The sequence below is a fragment of the Ixodes scapularis genome, unplaced genomic scaffold (assembly GCF_016920785.2).
Source record: "Ixodes scapularis isolate PalLabHiFi unplaced genomic scaffold, ASM1692078v2 PGA_scaffold3__209_contigs__length_174095766, whole genome shotgun sequence".
Taxonomy (NCBI): domain Eukaryota; kingdom Metazoa; phylum Arthropoda; class Arachnida; order Ixodida; family Ixodidae; genus Ixodes; species Ixodes scapularis.
Window position 1 is genome coordinate 4968681 of NW_024609868.1, and position 19854 is coordinate 4988534.

The window sequence follows — 19854 nt, forward strand, 5'->3', positions numbered from 1 at the left end:
GCGCAACGATACCGACGAAACGACAAAACTCGAGGACGACAACAACAACACGCCTATGCCACCATGGAACACTACAATGTTCGAGCGTTTGCTCGCGCCTTTCGCTTCCTCCGTATTCCCGCTTCGATCTGACATGAGTGGTTGCCGACGCACGTGGTAGCGTCGTAGTAGCGTCGCGGCTAAGCGCAGCAATGAAGCGCGTAAACAGCCTCTATCGCGCCGAGGTGGAGTCAGCGATAGCTCAAGCACGATAACCCGGTTGACTCGGTTAGCTCAGTCGCCGCTCGCAGCTCGGGACGACTGTTCTACAGATACCGGAGCCGGCCTCGCTCAGGGTGCTGGGGCCGTTGCCCCTGTCATTGCCGCCTCCTGCGCCCCAGCAAAGCCGGCCGCGTCGAAGCGGTAATTGCACGTCACGTGCTGGTTCGACTGACCCCGAAATCTGGCCGGTTATGCGGAACTGGCTGCTCAACATGGTGAAACCGAAGAACGCGAGGAGCGTCGCCGACCTGCCGGCTCGCCACAAGCCCGTCGTCATGCACAAGGCGGCGTACGAGGTAGACCCGCGAAAACACCGCGCCGGCGCGAGTTGCTAACGCGCCTTCCTTTTTGCTTCTCTCGAGGATGCGGTGTACGCGTTGAACAACCTGCAGAGCAACGAGGCCACCATCCAGCGGGCGGCGCAGCACCCGAGCCCGGCCGTGCTCCGGTCCCTGCGGATGCCCGAGCATTTAGCGGCCGCCGGGGTGCAGGTGAGGCCGCCCGCGGTTTCCCGCGCGGGGTTCGTCTAGATCGCTCACGGAAGGCGTATGGCGCCTCTTGCGCAGATGACCGACATCGACGACCTCAGAGTGATCCACGTCGCCGGCACCAAGGGCAAGGGTTCCACGTGTGCCTTTACCGAGAGCATCCTGCGCTCCCACGGCTACAGGACCGGCCTCTACACGTGAGTCCCTCTCGAGCGCCTTTCGACTCCGTGCCCGTACCCGCGGTGCCCTGATTCACCTCGATCCGCGTGGTGACGAGGAACGGGCCAGAGGCGACAATCTCGCCAAATAATCTGCTCGCTTGCCCACCAGTTGGTGCTGTTGGAGTCGACGAAGCAATGGGCTGAACTCTCTTTGCAGCTCACCACACCTGGTCGCTGTCAGGGAACGCATTAGAATCAATGGGAAGCCCATCTCCCAGGAACTTTTTGCCAAGTACTTTTGGGAAGTGTATAACGCACTGGAAGCCCAGGTAAGACGAGCGTGGTTCTTTCTCATTTTCGTCGAAGGATGAACGCCCCAAGCTTTTGTTTTATTTTTTTCATCAGGAGGCGGAGAAGATGCTCCCAATGCCGGCCTACTTCATGTTTCTCACCGTCATGGCCTTTAAAGTATTTGTCAAGGAAAAGGTGAGTGTCCGTCGTTGCCCGTGCGTGCCCTCTCGAGGCAGACGGTCATATTTCTCTTCCAACCAGGTGGACGTCTTGGTGCTCGAGGTCGGGGTCGGGGGAGAGTATGACTGCACCAACGTCGTCAGGTGAGTCGGACTTTGTGTCTGGAACGTGAACGAGATAGGGATGGTGACGGGCCAGGGGCTCTCGCTTTTCCCTCCTATTTGATGTGTCAGCTAAACGGCTCACTGTAAGCACAAATAGAAGACTCGCGGGTGTGAGCCGGTTTACAAAGGCAAGACCCTTCGGTGCCAAGCTCACTGGCACCGTCCTTCACTCGCTGCCATTTGGACATGGACTCATGTCATACACTCCTCAAAGAGAAACTTAACATATAATACGATGGAATCTCTCTGCGGTAAATATATAAATATTATGAAGCGAAACTGAAGTATGTTAGTGCTACTGGTATACGGGCATTTGAGGTGCTGACGTAGCGAGAATTTTTCTCGTATAAGCATCTCTCGCAGAGAGAAGAGGTGCAATCCTGGGTGAAGTCCCAGATCAGGCAAGGCTTTCAAAGATAGAAAAAGTGGCTCGTGAGCCGACAGCGTGCCGCACAAAGGCACATTGAAAGCACGGATTCTTCCGTCTATGATCGGTGATGGGTTAGGAGTAAAGCGGAAGCTCCTTCACCTCTTCCCACTTTAGCAGAGCAAAAACTGGAGAAGAGGCGACCTCCTCTCCAGCGTTCGCTCTGCTAAAGTGGAAAGAGGTGGAAGGAGGTTCCGCTTTACTCTTCACCGATTACCGACTATAAGGTCTCGGTACAGGGCCTGGCCCTCGTCTTTAACCGGTGTCGTTTGGCGTCTTATTCTGCCCATACATAAAAAGTGGTCCCTAAGTGGCAACAAACGACGTCTCAAAAGAAGGAGTGTCGCGCCGGCGGTTGGGCGTAGAGTTCTGGCAAAAAGCGCGAAAGAATGCGAGCGTCGCCGTCGTCGCGGCGTCCCAACTTTCAGGCTGCCAAAGCTTCCGTGGACTGTCAAGCTGGTGACCAACCTGTAGCAGTACAGGCGCCTGCCGCATCCAACATTTTCGCTGCGACACTGCTTGGACTTCGGCCGGCAACAATGTGACACTTCTACGATGCCGTCGGGTGGAAATTGTGGGACCACTTAGTAGCACACAGTAGGACACGGAGACTTGTTCTGGGCACCACAGCCTCTTGGACGTCGGGGCAGTGGCCGAGTGTGTCCTTGCAGGCATCCCAGCGTGGTGGGCATCAGCTCGCTGGGCCTGGACCACACCCGGCTGCTGGGCTCGAGCGTGCAGGAGATAGCCTGGCAGAAGGCGGGCATCATGAAGCCGGGAACGCCTGCCCTGTCGGTGCCCCAGCCGGAGGGGGCCCTGCAGGTGCTCGTACAGAGGGCCCGGGAGAGAGGGGTGAGCACCGAAACCCATGCTCGCGTCGGGTGCGCCCGGAGATGGCGATGGGTTGCAGACGTTTGGCGCTTTGCTTTGTATCGTCTGCACCATCCAAAGCCGCAGTCACGCTGTTAATGCGTCATACAAAAGACGGTTTGCAGACACTTGCGTGTTGCTGCCTCGTACAATGGTCCCATCAGATTGATCGTGCAAAAGCTATCTGCAGACGTGTTCGGAACGTGTACAAAGCAAACGTGCTTTCAACATGCTCGAGGCATTTCTTTGTCGTCTGCAGTGAACGTCTCTTGTACGATGTACGAGTGCTACGACTGCTGCTGAAGTGACCGAGGAAACGCACGCTCCGTCAGCTGTGCTCAATCCGCTCTCTATTGTCCTTGCCTCCATTCTTGCACCCCTCGTTTGCACTTCGTGCACTAACGGGTGCTCGACACTGTCTATTTTTGGTTTGTCGGAGAGCTAGCCTGCGTAACACGTGTGCTTTTCAACAAAGGAATGCTTGCATATGTGAAACGCAGATAGTACACCTCACATCCCCAGCAGAATGCTTTCTTTGTGTTCTATACCTTGGTTTTGTCATAGCCTTGATTGCAGTTCCTTCATATTTAGTATTTTTGTCTGCATTGTTGGGAACATAAAACGTGCATGCCGGCCAAAAACAGCATTGGAAATTATAGTTATGCTTACTAACAACCAACAGTAGACGCCTATCACATCCTTTAAAGTGTCCCCAGAGTTCTTGAGGTCTAAAAAATATGCCACAATACAGTTGAATTATGTAAATAATGCCATCTTTGTTAAGAAGACTGACGCAAGCAGTTAGCCATGTTAGACAAATGCAACCACCATTCACAGTACTATTTTTGACAGCCCACTAGCTTGTGATAAAGCTCAAACTTATGTCCAAACCGAAACTACAGTTTTTCGGCTATCCACGAGATTGTGGAACATAAGTTTCCGCACTAAATTTAATTTCTTAACGGCGCTTGGATACCACAAATCACCGGTGATCGATGGCTTATGGGCACGGTCAGGAAAGAGTTAACAGTTCTGTAACTTGCTAAGTGGGAAAGAGAAAGAAGGGTGAGTCAGGGGGATTAGAAACATTGAATCTTTGTGCAGAGTGCCTGGATCAGTAACTTATTGCATTAGTTGATCCCTATTATGGTTCATGTCGGGCTTTAGGCTGACCGACTCAGTAAACTCGATGCAATCAGGTTTAGATTATGTAACAATTTGACTTGCATTTAATTTCCTGATGCTAAACTTCAAACAGCTCTATGCTTAAGAGCATAAGAAATGGCAAATAATGTATTTGACAAATAAAATTCATATTTCAAGGACAACTTCACTTGAGGTTAGAACTGAAAGAAACAACATATAGGGTATCAGTGGGACATATGATTATTAGCAAAAATAGAATGGCGAAATCACGTCCAGATCTTCACTAAGTCCAGTACTTAAAATACAGTCTTCGACACCTTAGCACCCCATCAGTGGATGAGCTACTGATGAAGACATGGTGTTCGAAATTTCGTCACTTTCGTGCTCATCCACTGCTGTCTGAACTGACGGCCGAAGCAAATTCTCTAAAGTAATGTGCAGAGAAATAAAACTGCCGGGGCTCGTGCGACTCGGCCAATTGCGCGCACTGTGGCACGGAAGTGTTTTCGTTTTTGTCCTCTCAGTCAGCGTTTTTTCTGCTCTCGAGCCAGCACTGTCAGTTTTGGCGCGAATGTCTGTCGCCAGAGATATGAGACCGGATACCTACCGAATGCCGTTGCTGGAAAAGAAGTGCATTCCCCAATAATCAGGTGTGCTGACCGCATAAAATCGTTCGTAACCCCAGAGCTTAAACAAAAAGTGAGTGGAGTGGCCCTTCAAACAATCACTCTTATGAGGCAATAATTTGTAGATAAACGTCTCTTTCTCATCGGTGGGGAGACAACCTCCAGGCGTTCTGTCTCGGCCCCTGGAGCGCAAAGTGGAGGGTTTGAATTATGGGTAGTCCTTTCCCCAAGGAGTCTTTGGGATGTCTCTGATAGCCTCACTTGCTTTGCGACATAAAAACCAAAATGTTTTTCTTTGGTGGGTAATGCTTGTGATTGGTGTTCACTGGCCAACTTGGACCAAAATGTGAGATTCAATTTTCTTTCACGTCTGGAGGAATGCACACTCAGCGTGCTTCTCGGATGTTACAAGTGGAAACTTAATCTGGCATAATCTAGTGAACGGGGGCCCAGGCCCCAGCGTTATTGGCAGCTTTTCAGGTCTGCCGTGTAAGTCAGGAAGCCGGGATTATCTCCGCCTAGTCATGTCAAGGTGGCTGCCCAGATTGCAGCAGGCCTTATCTGTCAGGATTCTAGGAAGGGCCAAGAGATAATGGCCTCTCTCTTTCGCTCCTTTCTCGTACCTCCCTCTCTCTCTCTCGAGGGAACTCGTGGGGGAGTGACGCAAGCGAGGGTGTGATATCGCGGAGCAACCGAACCAGGTTGCGTGTTGTTTACTTTGCCGACTCCTCCGCACAAAGAGCTTGCAATTGGGGCGATGGTGCAACGAAGGTGCCCTCTCCAGCTTTTGTCCAATTGAGACATTGCTGTCCTTGCACATCGCGTCATTATTCAGGTGGTCGTTGTCATTGAAATGAACTATGCCATTACGTTGTGTGTTTAAAGCTGGCCCAGATTTTTGTGGTGGAGCTTCACCAAGAAGATAATGCTCCATACATCCTCTAGTTGGGGTTCAGACCGGTACAGTTTTTATTTTCCAAAAGGTACTTTTATATGGAGTGCATCTATATCATGGAGGAGATGTCAATACATTTTTCACAAAAGTAATTTTCAAATGCTGTAAATTTCTACCAATGTCACAAAATTACAGTTGGAGGGCTCTTTTGCATTGTAGATTTAAATTCTTATAATTTTAATGTGCATGGCACAGACAAACGTTTTTGTGCCCCTCGTTGTGACATGCGGTGCAATCCCAGTCGCTCTCTGACCGAGCTTCGGGGCACCTTGTCCCTCTCTGCCCACTCGGAGAGTCCATCCCATCACACAAAGATTTGTGATGGAAATTGGAGCTAGCCACATACTCTTGGGGGGAGTGTCTACATGTGGTGGTTGCACTAGGGTGTGGACCTCTGAAGACATGCACAGAAGCAAACACAGTTTTGTAGCTTCCCATTATTATCTGTATGTAGCACAGGTAAATTTGTAGACAATTTGAAATTAGCTTTCTCCGCTTCACTTCATTACCATAAAGGGATACTTCAACGAAATTTGAAATATTCCCGTCGTGTTCAAAAATAGGTTGAATATGATCCACAATATCCGTAAATGACAATCGAACGTTTGTATTTTGATCCTGGTGGCTGTATTTTTCGTTATAAACGCCCCACTCTGGCAAGCACTCGGAGAAGGCCCAGCTTAGAGCACGTGACATCCAACGCAATCGTGACGTAGGTCGTCTCAAGACGAGCAAAGCTATGGTGAGGCTGACGTCGAGAGGATGGCCTAGTCGTTCCAGCCACCGAAGCGGGTGCTTTTGTTCGAATTTTGAGTGACGGGTTAATCTTCTATAATCTTCTAGGGGGACAATAGCGACTTCTGCGACACACAAAAGGGATTCTCGGGAAGAGGGGAGTTCCTCCTTCCCCCCTTCTCTCGTCGTGGCCGGAGACGAGACAACCTCCGTCACTAGCTGTCAAGGTTCCTAGACGAGCATTACAAACGAGGCGCTAGCGACATCCACCAGGTGCTCTTTGCTAATCGTTTAATTCGTTTTAAAATTCCTTTTCGAGACTTTTTTACAAGATATTGGTATTTTCCATGTGATACTGACTGCTCTTTGGAACACATATAGACCAAAAAATGAGCGCCGAAATTTCGTTGTAGTATTCCTTTAAACCCTCATGGGGGGTATTACATAAGGGGTGGGGTGTACAAAACAAGCAGTTAGAAAAAGTGCAACATGAATTCACTGTGATAGATTAATGGTGACATTTTCTATGAAACCTGATGGGGAAGTGATGGCGGCAATGTTGTAGGAAAGGTCATTCCAGTATTTGGCTGCGCAGGAAACAAGTGAGGCAGGAAAGGTGACAGTGCGGGACTGTGGGCGGGCAACCTGGAGCAGATGACCGGTGCGCTGGGGGCACGATGTAAGGTGCGATACCAAGCAGAGAGTAGAGGAACTTGTGAAAGAGAGAGGCTGTAAATGCGGCAACGGCAAGAAAGAGTTAGGCAAGCATGACTCAGCTTTTAAAAACGATGCACTAACATCGTACGAGTATGAAGCATGAATGAATCTGGTGGTGCGATTTTGAAGTGCTTCGAGTGCATTGATAAGATATGCTTGGTGTGGTGGACTCCAGATTGCGGTTCTGTATTCTAGGTTCGGTCTGATAAGCAATTTATAGGTAAGGTTCTGAGCTATCGGTTTAAACCAATAAAAGTATGCCGAATCCATTTTCGGCAATTCGATTTTAACCGAAAAAGGTCAGTTTGTAAGTTCGGCGTTTTCGGTGAAAACTGATACAAGTACGTCTAATCAGTTTTCTTAAATTCGGTTTTAACCGAGAAAGGTCAGTTTTTTAGGGCCGCGTCGAGGTTGTTGAAAAAGGGAGAGAGAGCGCTTTGCAAGGTTCGACATTGTGTGTTTTCTTCGTGATTGCCCTCTTCCAAGGTTCAGCATACAACAAAAGAGGTCTTGGATTGGCCTTCGCGGGACATCTGTGTCCTTTCTGTGATCGGGCTGTGTGTGTCAAGTTCCTGGTCCTAAAAGAAAGCAAAAAAAAAAAAGTTTGTATGTGGGCTAGTATAAGGTTTTTTGCTTCATGCACTTCAGATGACATTGAGGTTTTCTTAATTTCTCAAACTTCCCTGTGGTGGAGAACATAAATACAATGATATTTTTTTTGTCATTCTGCTGGTTCCTGTATGGTCATCACCTTGGACGGTTACGTCGTCAGAATGGGAAGGAAAAAGAAGCGCGCTAAAGATTATGGCCGCAAATTCCGCGATTTTGAGATGTGTCCTGACGGAAGTTGCAGCGAAACCACGTATGTATATGTGTCGTTATTCTTTGAGTGATCACAAATATCACAGCTGCAAGGGTCATCTGATCCAGTGTCCGATGGTGTTTCTTTCATATTCACCGAAAGAAACCGGTAAACTTTTTTGGGAATAAATATACACCTAAAGAAACCAAAAATTGAATTTTAAAATGAACACCGAAAAAAGTATGCCGAATTTTGAAAAAATAAAAACCGAAAACGCAGAACCCTATTTGTAGGCAAGTAATTTCACATGTTTCGGTGCTTAATGTAGGTGACTTTTAAGAATCCCAGCTACAGTAGACTCTCGGTAATTCGAAACTCACAGGGACAGCAAAATGCTTCGAATTAAGCGAACTTTGAATTAGAAAAGCACATATAAAACTGAGTTTCTTTTATTCAGTACTTAGGAGAAGAACTGGTCGATCTTAGATTGTCTTTGGCATTCTCTTCGCCCGAGAAAAAACATTCTACGACGCCCAATGCACTTTCCGCATCAGCGACACTCGGATGACGGCGGCGAGAGTTCTTCGTCGTCAGAGTCATCGTCACTTCCTTGCACCACCACACCAGGCCTAACCACTTTGATTATTTCGACGTCCGAAAGCGGACCAGAGACCTCCACGTGCTCGTCAACATCTACATCTGCTTTGACGACGCACTCTCTTCGACTTCTTGCAGCACCTTAACTTTGGTAGCGAGGTCCAGTGCGCGGTACTTCCTCCGTTGAGCCATTGGGATAGTACCAAAGCAGCGCGACGGAGCGATCGTTGGGTTGTGCGAAAGCACGTACGAACGAGCCAACACACTTTCGGATCTTCGTGTCTTCGTTGTCGAAACTCCCGCTCGCGCCGTTCCGCGGTTCCGCCGAACGCAACCCAGCGAGCCAGCCTTCTTGCCACCTATCTCCCTCTCTCCTCTCGAATGGAGAGCGCAGAGTGGGAGAGCAGAGCCCAAAGCAAATAAGCAAACAGCCGCGCGCGCAAGGCCGTTTGTTTGCTTTCTCGCCGCCGAGCCGCAGCGCGCCGTGGCGCCGTCGCACATTGCATCAGATTGCATCATCCCTAGTGCGGCGACGCCAGTGACGCGGCCGCGGGTCGTGGCGTTGCGTATTTGCGCTTCGCATTTGCTTTTTTCGCTCCCGGAATTTCCGGACTTTAGGTGCAGAGAAAAAAATCCTTCGAATTAACCAGCGCCCAACATTTAGCCTTCGAATTACCGCGTGTTTTTCCCCATAGCATTGTACATACGATTGCCGGGACCAGGCCCATGCTTCGAACTAACCGAAAATTTGAATTATGCAACTTTGAATTACTGAGAGTCGACTGTATCTGTTTCCAGAAGAAATGACGTTACTGATATGCGTGCCCCGTGATAGATCGTTGCAGAGGGTGACACCGAGGTACTTATGGCTCTACCAGTTCGGTGGAAACGTTAACGATAGCATGGTGGAAGAAAGAAAGTTCAACTGAAAGGACATGACCACATTTGTTCGAGTTAGAGACATTAACCAACGGTTGCGCCATCCTTATACGTTGTTTAGGTCGTTCTGAAGGATACCCTGGTCGGAAGCGTTGGTAACCGAGCGATAAATACCACGATCATCGGCAAAAATTCAAATATAACAGGACACATGCAGCGGTAAGTCGTTAATGTAAATTGGAAATAAAAGGGGACCGAGGATGGATCATTGGGGGACGCCCGATATTACTGGGAAGGAATGAGAAGACTGATTGTTAACGAGAATTGCTGGGGTCTCACCATTATGCCACAACACTTTCACGTTGTGGCATAATGGTAAGACCCAGAAAATGCAAAATAATTTTGCATTTATACCGCAGCCTGCAGCGCATGTATCGGGTGTTATCGAGGGGGGTGAACGGACACTCGAAAAACGATTCCCAATTTGTGGCACATGAACTCCTACCCAATTCCGTCCTCGTGCAGAGTTAACATATTTTGTGGATGTAGTCTTTACGTCAGGATATATAATTTGGAGGTAAGTGGTACGACAAACTATTGATGCCGGTGGTTTTTAGAATAAATATTAGATAAAAATTTTTAACTGAACTTTTTTCATTGCCAGCTGTTAGAAGGGAATACAATGCATACCAGCACACTCAAATGCAAATGTGCAAACCGGCCCTTAGAATGAACGAGGGCAGCCGACGATTGGCCAAGGGGCTCAAGCCTCGGTGTGCCGGCCCGTGCAGTGCTCCCTGCGGCTCGCACCCCCGCTGCTGGCCTACGACTGGGAGGTGCCGCGATGTCGCCTGGGCATTCCGGGCGAGCCCCAGCTTCAGAACGCCTCCCTGGCGCTGCAACTGTGCCGGGCCTGGCTGCAGAGGCACGCGGACAACATCGTGGCAGACGCCGGAGAACCCGAGGTCGGAAAGCCGGCAGGGGACGGTTTACGGGCTGACTCTCCGGAGCACCACGCCCTGCCCTCCATAGCGGCTCCCTTCTCCGTCTCCAAGCGCATGGCTCGAGGTGGGCGTCTCGCCGCCGTTCCAACAATGGGGACGGATAAAGGCCCGTTCGCGCACACGCGTCTGCTTACGACCGAATTCTCGCCATCTCTTACGACGAGGGAACACGCTGGCACCATACCCTCGAACTGCATTTCGCTAGAGCGAAGGTTCTCCCATACTTGCAAGATCAAATGCACATACTATCTACGAGAGATGGTCGTTTATAACATTGTCAAAAGTTTTTCGATCCAATAAAGAAAGCATAATGCCCCCCCCCCCCCCCCCAAAAAAAAAAAAAAAGAAATATACGGACCATGCGACTGTTCCACGGCTACCCGATCGATGGTTCCAACGTGAGCTGTCGTCGTAAGAGGTTTTTTAAATTTTCTCAAAGTGCAGGTTTTTGACAGTCACAAGTGTGTGGACCTGCCTTAGGTTGCAAGCTGCAACTATTTCCTCTGCTGTGCACATCGAAAACAGATCACCCTGATGACGTCACCCAGAAACTGGGCATGCCACTTTCTGAGTGATTTAATTGGGCAGAAATTGAGACACCAAGAATAAGGATGCGGTAGATACCGATCGAAGACGTTTGGTGAGGCACCGTAGGCGTGTCGCACTCACCCTGGCCGAGCACCGGTCTACGGCGCTCAATCGAGAAAATGAAACGTGTTTTTCGGGCCGCAAAAATAAACTATCCGTCGCAGAAAGCTGACACTCTGCGAGCGCTGGTGGTGGTGACAAAAATGTGGAAGTTTGAGAACATGACGTTGCTGGGATAAAAAAATACAAGAAGAGAAAAAGTTCATCTTTTTGCGACGTTCACCAAAGCTCAATATCCTAGGCACCAAAAAATGGCAATAATTGCGATGGAGAAACTTGTCAGTGAGAAAGACAATATTGTTTTCTTCCTTCCCCACAAGATTTAAAAATTAAATAAAAAAAGATGCTACAGGTGCCTACAATATCGTTTCTTGGTTTGATAAATATTAGACGGGTGGACTTGGGCTCATAGAGAAATTGTGCTTTTCTCTCCTTATCTTTTGAGCCAGATAACATAGTGTCCTCAAATTTTTGCATTTTGTCACCTCGGCTAATATCACATTCTTACAGATCTTCAGCTTAGTGCAAAGCATAATTTATTTTTGCTGGCCAGAAAACCCCGTTTCATTTTCTCGATTGACCCCTGTTGTTTCCCACCTGTTTCCAGTGTGAGCAGCATGAGTTGAGTTTAGCCCAAATAGCAGAGTAGTATGCACCGAGCCAGGCCATCACCGACAGCCTCCAGCACACGCTCGCTGCCTTGCGTAGCTCTTTGACTGTGCCAGCAGGAGGCAAATAGAGGCATCTCGATCTGGACACATGCTTTCAAGCAGAAAACTCTACCCTTCTCCACTCCCTCCTCTTTTTTTTTTGTCGGTACCATTCTTTAAAATTAGGTGTTGACCCGTAATTGTAACCAAAGTCGACCGTTAAGGTTAAACAAAATGTCTGAACCCATCATTCTGATCCAGACGCTCCCCCACGTTGACCTTTTGTGCAGGGGCAGAGTGACAAAGAACAATATGTGCACAACTTTGCAAAGCTTTCACTGCAGCATGGAGACACAAGATTGACACCCCAGCCATACGGGCTGTAGGAATTCGTGTACCGCCGCTGATATGCCAGATCCCATGTGGTCCGTCAACAGCCCGAGTCCAGCCTGGTTCTTTCATGGGAGTCCCCGTTTATTGGTACAATAAAACACAATGCTACAAAACACTCAATCAACATTACCCAAATATTTACAAACGCACAATAAGCCCAAAGCTAAACACAAAGAGGGCCCCCAGACCTTGTGTCCCAAATCAATTACCCTAGATCGCGGTGTAAGATAATACTCCTCAGGTGAGGACAGCGCGCTCCTCGCGCAGTGCAGATAAAGTTTGCTTTTCACTCTCTCTCTCACTATGGTTTCAAGTGGCGCCGGCAGATGACTCGTCGACCCGTGGGCACGGCAAAGACGGCTCGTGCCGCCTCATGCTCCACACGCACAGAGCTCCAGCGAGGTTGTCGCTCGTGCAGAAAGACCACGGTGTACCGGGGTGTCATGGCAACGAGATAATTTTTTTCGCTCTCACATAGTTTCGCCGTTTGGCTGCCAGTGACACTGTCAGCCGCGGGCACGGTGGTTGCGGAATGATGCAGCCTTTTGGGTGCCCGTCGAACCAACACTATTTTATTCCTCGCGCCGCGCGTTCAGCCCCGCCGTGTCTTTACTTAAAGAGTGTATCTTACACTGTGCCCTAGATCCGGTCGCCTCTCCACTTGCCTGGGCTTGATAGCGTCCAAAGTTCTAAGAGGCCTTTCGCCCCCTGGCCCACCGAGTATCTCTCGATTGATGGGTAAGGAGGTTTCTCACCTGCCACGGGGTGCCTGCAGCGCCATCCAGTGGCTAGGAGAGAAAGCGGCACGTCGGGAGCTGAATTCGAGATCCCGATCGACCTCGCGGGGACACGACCATGTGATCGTGTCTGAGCCGATGCAGCTACATAGCTGCCTCGCGGCACTAATGCCAGAGAGGTTTGATGGGCGCCCTCGTGAATGCACGGTGCGCCATAGGGCACCCTTAACCACAGTTCGGTATGACCAAGGTCAGACTTGACTGCGGTTAAGGGGGTTCGACGGGCATGCAGTTACTTTCAACTATACCACAATTACAAGTGCACCCTTAATCGCACATTAGTCTTAGCTTAGCCAAAAATTAAGGGTATGCGACGGTATTAGAGGCCGTGGCTCCGTCTCATCGCGGCGTCCGTCTTCGGTCTCTTCCGTGCTTTAAGTGCCCCCGTGCCTCGCAGGCCTGGAGAACTGCCGCTGGCCCGGCCGGTGCCAGGTGGTGCCGCTGGGGCCCAGCCTGACCCTGTTCCTGGACGGGGCCCACACCGTGGAATCGGTGGATTTTTGCCTGCGCTGGTTCCGAGAGGCCCGCCGGGCCCAGGCGCCCCCGGGGACCCGGCCCTGGCCCGTGCTGCTCTTCAACTGCATGGGGGACCGGCGTCCCGAGCTGATGCTCTCCCAGCTGGCCGAGCACCCGTTTCGCACGGCCCTCTTCACCACCAATAGGGTCGCCGACGACAAGAGCCCCTACTCGGGTGAGCGACGGACGCCGTGCCAAGAGACCGCCGGCACGGTACCTCGAACGCGTCTCAGACTGGCAGGTTTACCGCATCCTAAAAAGTGATACCTCGAGAAGCGTCGCATCGTTGCTGGCCGCGATCCTGGTGGTGGTCTCGATGGCGGACGCTCGTCCTGCAGGTCGCTCCCAGCTTGACGGTCCACAGAAGTCTCAGCTGCCGGGAGTTTGGATGTTGCGACGACAACAACACTCGCATTCCTTCGTTCTTTTTTTCCGTACCTTTACGTTTCATTGCCAGGATCGCGACATCTAACAGTGCAACACTTCGGCTCAGTCCCCGTGACCGCTTTGGATGCGTGGACGGAGTAGGACGCTAAACACACCGGTCGGAGATACTTTTCAGGCACTGTACCAGGGTGGCATGCACTTCTCTCGTGAAGGGGTTACACATGCGTCTCAAATTTCATTAAGTAAAGGCCCGTCAGCACACTTGCTTTTTCTTGCGGCCGAATTCTTGCAATCTCCCACGACACAAGAACGCACTGGCACCATTCATGTTCTGGCCCTGGAACTGCATTCCACCAGAGCAAATGTTCTGTTGTATTCCCAAGATCAAATGTACGCACTATTTATGAGAAATGGTTGTTTGTAACCTTGTCAAAAGCTTTTCGATTCCAGAAAGGAAGAATGATGCGTGAAAAGGACAGAAAATGTACAAAAAGGCAGAGTGCTTTCTCATTGTAAGAGATCACTAGAGGTTGTAAGGCACTCGGTTGTAAGCAGTTGGGAGCGTGCGAACCAGCCTTAATGCTGCAGGCCATCACAATTTCAGCAGTTGGCTGGCGAAGCACGGTCGAAAGGTGAGCAGCCCGCTGCCGTTGGTGGCATCCCATTCAGCAGCCGCTCCGGAGTGAGCGGCGGAGGCATTTGCCGCGTTCACTTCTGTTGTCGCGCTGTCACCTGGATTGCGGCAGTTCGCAGCATTAGTACTAAGTTGTGGCATCACCACCAGGAAACTGGTGGACAAAATAAATACGTGAAGATGCGGTAAATGTGCGGGTTGGAGACGGGTTTCGGGTACCTTGGCAAGGGTGAAAGTGGACGCATGCCGCAGCACCCTGCCTCCACCCAGAAATTGCAGCTCCCAAGGGGACTTTTTACTTCTCTTTTTATTCTTCCTCCGGTTATTTACAGTTTGCTGAAACATTTAGCTTCTATTTTATTTGTGTTCTGTTTCAAATATAGGAGAAAATACAATACAGTCGAATCTCGCTACAACGAAATTGAAGGCGCACTAGAAAAAATTGTTTGTAGCGAAAATTTTGTTGTTGTGAAATTGACAAAAAATGTCATAGCTGAAAGTACAAAAATCTCTACAAACCATATGTACACAACCTTGTCAAGCTTTTAGTGTGCCGACGGTGTCAGTTTCTTTCGCTTGGCCAATGTCCCCGATGCAAGAGCCTTTTCGATTGCATCTTTCGTCTTTAGGATCATCGACCAAGAACTCGGAGAAACTCAACTTTTCCGCAATGACAGCTTTCTTCTGTCCACTTGCAACTTTGGCCAGGGTGCGAGCTTTATCTTCTAAACATAAAAACATCCGCATTTTGCTTGGCGGTGCCATGTCCAAAAAGCCCGCGTACTGTGTTGACAAAAGGACAGCTGTGAAAACAAAAAAGACGACTGAGCTTCGGCTTTGGACAGTCTGCAGCAGAGGATTATCAAGCCAAGAGCTAGGGTGCAACCAACATTGGTGCAACAGTAAAGGCCAGCCTTATTGCCGTCGCCATCAAATAATGGCGGCCTGCACGCGCACCGCGCGGTTAACGTTGCGCTTGTTGCGCTCAGGTTCCGGTGATTCCGGTTATTAGTGGCAGTTTCTGGTGGTTCAACACGCAATTTAAACTTTATAGTAGACATATCTTATGTGCCAAAATGCACCAAAGTTCTCGGAGGTTTGTTTTTTGTAGGGAAAATTAAACTTTTGAACTTCGAATTGCTCTGTAAAATTTCGTTCAAGCGGAACGGCACAAGAAACTGTGTACGCTGTAGTGAGAATGTTTATGCATTGACTCCTATGAACCGTTGGTGGGGAATTGAAAAATATTCGTTGAACCGGAAATTTCGTTGAAGCGGGGTTCGACTGTAGTATCCTATTCGTGTATGGTTTAGAACATTCAAATCTGGGTCACAAATTTCGGCGTTCATGAAACATTTGAAACCCAAGATTTTTAAGGAAATAATTGAGAAGGTGCATACTGTATATTCATCGTCGAATAATGTTGGCAGAGTTTGAGAATGAAACCCATTGCCATGGCAACAATGCAGCCATTTATCAATGCGACCAATTTCAAGGGGTGTCAAACACATTGGTGTTCTCCAAGTGTGTCCGTGGGGCGTCGTGGTGCACGCAGACCAGAGCAACTTCACGGTGGAGCGGTGCACGGAGACTGCCCGGTGCCTGTCCAACATGCGCATCTGGTGCCACCTGTTGTCCAGTCAGCAGGAGGAGGATGGGGAGGAGGAGGGTCCCGTTCCGGAGGATTCCTGCTTTGTCTTTCCCTGCATCTCGGAGGTCATGCGGTGGCTCCGGCGAGAGTCGCTGGCCGCACAGCGTGCCACACCCCCCTACCACATGCAGGTGACCACACGGACTTGCTTTGCAATTCCCAGGCTGCCAACAGCAAAAGCTTAAAGGGACCATGAAATGACCTTTTTACTTTTTCCAGATAACTTTTACATTAAGCCGTCAATGTTCACTGAATGCCGAACAGGCATCCGTTTTCGTCTCGGTTTATTAACTTCTACACAAAAAATTATTGAAATATCGACTTTTTCATTCTCTCCAACTGACCGCAAAACAAGCCGTGACGTAAACCGTTTCCGGAACCGGAAGTTCTCTCGGCAATAGGAGAATGGGAGTGTTAGCGGCAACGAGTTGGGGTGCGCCGGTAGGTTTCACTGCGCTGATGTCACCGACGTATTTCCTGAATCGGCGCCTCTCATCGCCGCATCGCAGCTGAGCGAAATTCAATGAGATATGTTGCGCTACAGCGACAGCATGGGACTAGTCCCATACGCCGGTATGCCTGTTGGGAAGTGCAGCGAGTCTTCCGGTGAAGACTCCAGAAGTCAACCACCCTGTCATTGTTGGCAGAAGGGCCGGCCCGTGTCAGTCGTTTGCAAAGCGACGTAGATGGCGTTTTTCGCGGCCTCGGAGATGCAGGAGCGAGCCGACGTTAAAAAAGATACGTTTGAACTACGAGTGTCAGCAAGAGCCACGTAAATACCTGTTTACACTCGGAGCAGACGCGCGCGTTCGATGGAAGTGCTGTATTCGCGCTGTTTGTAAGCGCTTCGGGACCGTTCTTTTACGATTGCAACTCGATACTGACGCGACACTCGGCAAAGAAAGGTTGGACCGGGGTTGTACGTATACCTCCCACGAACTGTTATAGCTCGACAGTGACGTGCAGTCTGTCAGAATAAAAATGGCATACCAATAACAAAGTGTACATACCGTGTTACGAAGGTAATCCATACGGCGTTTATTTCAGCTCTATATCACACAAAACAAGATAGAATCGACGAGAGTCCCTTTTCGACGAGTTCGTCAACACTGCCTCGGAAAACAAGGGGAAGAGATTGACCTCACCTCTTAATCTAGAATTGAGGTCAGTGATCAAACTATAATATGGGAAGGGTCCACAAGTGTCGCGCGGGCATATTCCATTTAGCACGCCAGCCGGTCGTAGGCAGACGGTCTTGCGACGAAGCAACGCAGCGGCGAGTCGGAATGCCTGCTAGGCCTATATTCTGAGCACCTCGCTTCGTCGGAGTCGGTGGATCCAGCGTTCTTGTTCGTCGTGGTCTGTTTTAAGTACTGTTTTCTTGCTGCTTGAAGTCGGCACGTGCGGGAAGAACACATAGAAAAATAAACGTTCAGTCAGTCAGACTTTTGAGAGGAAGGAAAACAAAGAAAATAAACGTTCGTCGGCGGCCGCCGCCACCCAAGTAACTGTCGGCCCTGCCCTACTGCGCACGCGCAGTAGTTGCTTCGTTTACCACACAATAGATGGCGCTTGGCTCTCAGCATTATCAAATTTGGCAATTTTCGCCACACATCTCTAATTATGCTACAAAATGTGGATCTGAATATTATTTAACAAAACTTTTAGGAAACATTCGCCGGCTATTTATTGTTTACGATCGCGGAGCTGGTGAGGTAGGCTCTTACCCAATAGGCGACCTGGATTTGGCTGACGTGCTCCGTTTCCGCGGATGCATCGTAGTGAACAGGCGAAGGAAGGAAGGCGCAAAAGAGTCCAGTTTTCTTTTAAAAGTTCTATAGCAAATAATTTTTTTTGGCTCCCTATTTTTGTGTTTTTGTGTTTCTTTTCACACCTTTTACAACGTGCGGTGGATGAAACTCGATTTTAAAATCATTTCATGGTCCCTTTAAGCGGCACCATGAGTGCGAGGGCAAAGTAGAAGGAGTGAACGACGCGAACATTTCCACGTGATCTTTGTTATTTTGGTTCTTTTCAAGCCTTTTGATTTTGAGTTAATTGACCCAACCACATTTCTATTCTTAATTCAGTTCCTCCCTCAGTGTTCCTCAATTGGGTGGCGATGGCCAAAAGCTCTAGTCCGCGAGAGATTGAAGAGAAGAGTGACGGACAGCCGCAACAGCAAAATAGTGGTTTGCTGAGCAAGAAGTTTCAAACTAGATGGAGCAGCCATGATGCCGCGAGTGTGTCTCGGAGGGGGTCCCGTTTCAGTTTTCGTGCTGCGGCTCGCCCTACACTTTCGCTCTAATAGCCTCCCCACTCGCCTGCTCCTTCTCCGTTTCAGTCTGCCATGAGATCGACAACTGGTTCTTGGAAATGTCTCCTTGTTATCAATGCTGTGCTTCCTTTCTGCGACGTGCGGTCTATTTTTGTGTTGCAGAAGAAACCCCAATCGGTTCCTCTAGCACACTTCGTAGTGTCGGAACTCGAACGATGCAACTGGCACCCAGTTTTTTGGCACGAGCCCCGAAGGTCCCTCGGCCAGCGGCAACGGTCTCACTTCCCGGCGCAGAACCATAGCCAACCTTTGACCGCACGGCATTGCAGGTGCTGGTGACCGGGAGCCTCCACCTGGTGGGAGGAGTCATGTCCCAGGTGGATCCAGAGCTGGCACTCTCCTAACAGCTGCTCATCTAGTGGCTGCTCTCCTAGTGGCCGCTCTCCTTGCGGCCGCTCTCCTTGCGGCCGCTCTCCTTGCGGCCGCTCTCCTTGCGGCCGCTCTCCTTGCGGCCGCTCTCCTTGCGGCCGCTCTCCTTGCGGCCGCTCTCCTTGCGGCCGCTCTCCTAGCGGCTGCGGCTGCTCTCCTAGCGGCTGCAACTGCTCTCCTAGCGGCTGCTCTCCTAGCGGCTGCTCTCCTAGCGGCTGCTCTCCTGGCGGCTGCTTTCCTAGCGGCTGCTCTTCTTGCGGCTGCTCTCCTAGTGGCTGCTCTTCTTGCGGCTGCTCTCCTAGTGGCTGCTCTCCTAGCGGCTGTTCTCCTAGTAGCTGCTTCAACCGCCTGCACGAGTGTCGGGGAGGGGGACGTGCCTCGCGCCACCATGCGTGGCAGAGCGGTGTGGAAGAGGCAGCAAGTCGTGCCGGAGAGTGCAGTTGGACGAGCGCAGAGGCTTTGCTACGGGAACCAGCACCACAACATCCTCCTTTGCTTCCACACAGTTCTGCGACGTGCATGCGCTGAGCCCAGAGAAGGACACGTGTCTAATTGCGTTGTTTGTCGTTGGCCAGCTCCGAGCACGGCTGAACTCCCGCGGGAGGAGACGCACGCATGTTTTGTCAAACAGCGCGCGAGCAGTGTTACGACCCAGTGCGAGTGGAGGTTGGCGGAATCCATTATTTTTGATACTGCCAAAACCTTTTCTTTTTTACATTGTGCTCAAAGCTTCTATGTGTTTTTATGCGTGCAAAATTATGCGAACATTTTTTCCAGCCAGGGCATGTACAGTCATTTAACCTCCCGCGACGTATCTCGCTACGGCTATTTATCGCGTTGTGCCTCCGGTCGTAGGTTCCCCACTAACAGGCTGAAGCTGTTTAACCAAGGAATACGGGTCAATATTGACTCATTTTTAAGAGTGATGGTAACTGCAGTCTGTAAAGAAAGTTTGATCAAAGTTTCACACAGACTCTCAAAGGAAATGTTGTAGATTTTTACTGAAGTAAAGGACGGTGCTAAGTGCAATTCCGTTATTTTTTAGAACCCTATTGCACAAGAACTGTGCAGTTGCCGAGAAGTTATTTAGTGCTAAATGATTTTATGCTCTATTTTTTTAATGAAGATAAGTTGGCCTATCTACCATTCCAATAAAAAAGCTTCGGCT

At 49.9% G+C, this 19854-nt stretch overlaps 1 protein-coding gene and 1 pseudogene across 1 annotated transcript; one reads left to right on the plus strand and one right to left on the minus strand.

The window, feature by feature from the left end:
• Positions 1 to 103: 103 nt before the first annotated feature.
• LOC8031981 (folylpolyglutamate synthase, mitochondrial) lies at positions 104 to 18820 on the plus strand. The gene is made up of 11 exons (XM_002408074.5): positions 104 to 557; positions 624 to 752; positions 828 to 946; positions 1128 to 1239; positions 1316 to 1396; positions 1463 to 1524; positions 2644 to 2824; positions 10091 to 10367; positions 13189 to 13482; positions 15884 to 16110; positions 18587 to 18820. The coding sequence occupies exons 1-11, from the start codon at positions 453 to 455 to the stop codon at positions 18659 to 18661; spliced, it is 1662 nt and encodes a 553-aa protein (XP_002408118.3). The 5' UTR covers positions 104 to 452; the 3' UTR covers positions 18662 to 18820.
• On the minus strand, positions 14739 to 15259 carry LOC120836951 (annotated as a pseudogene).
• Positions 18821 to 19854: the final 1034 nt, after the last annotated feature.

Coding starts and splice junctions, on each gene's coding strand:
- LOC8031981 (XM_002408074.5), top strand. CDS start 453: ATGCGGAACTGGCTGCTCAACATGGTGAAACCGAAGAACGCGAGGAGC. Junction 1,397..1,462: donor AAGTATTTGTCAAGGAAAAG/GTGAGTGTCCGT, acceptor TCTTCCAACCAG/GTGGACGTCTTGGTGCTCGA. Junction 1,525..2,643: donor GACTGCACCAACGTCGTCAG/GTGAGTCGGACT, acceptor GTGTCCTTGCAG/GCATCCCAGCGTGGTGGGCA.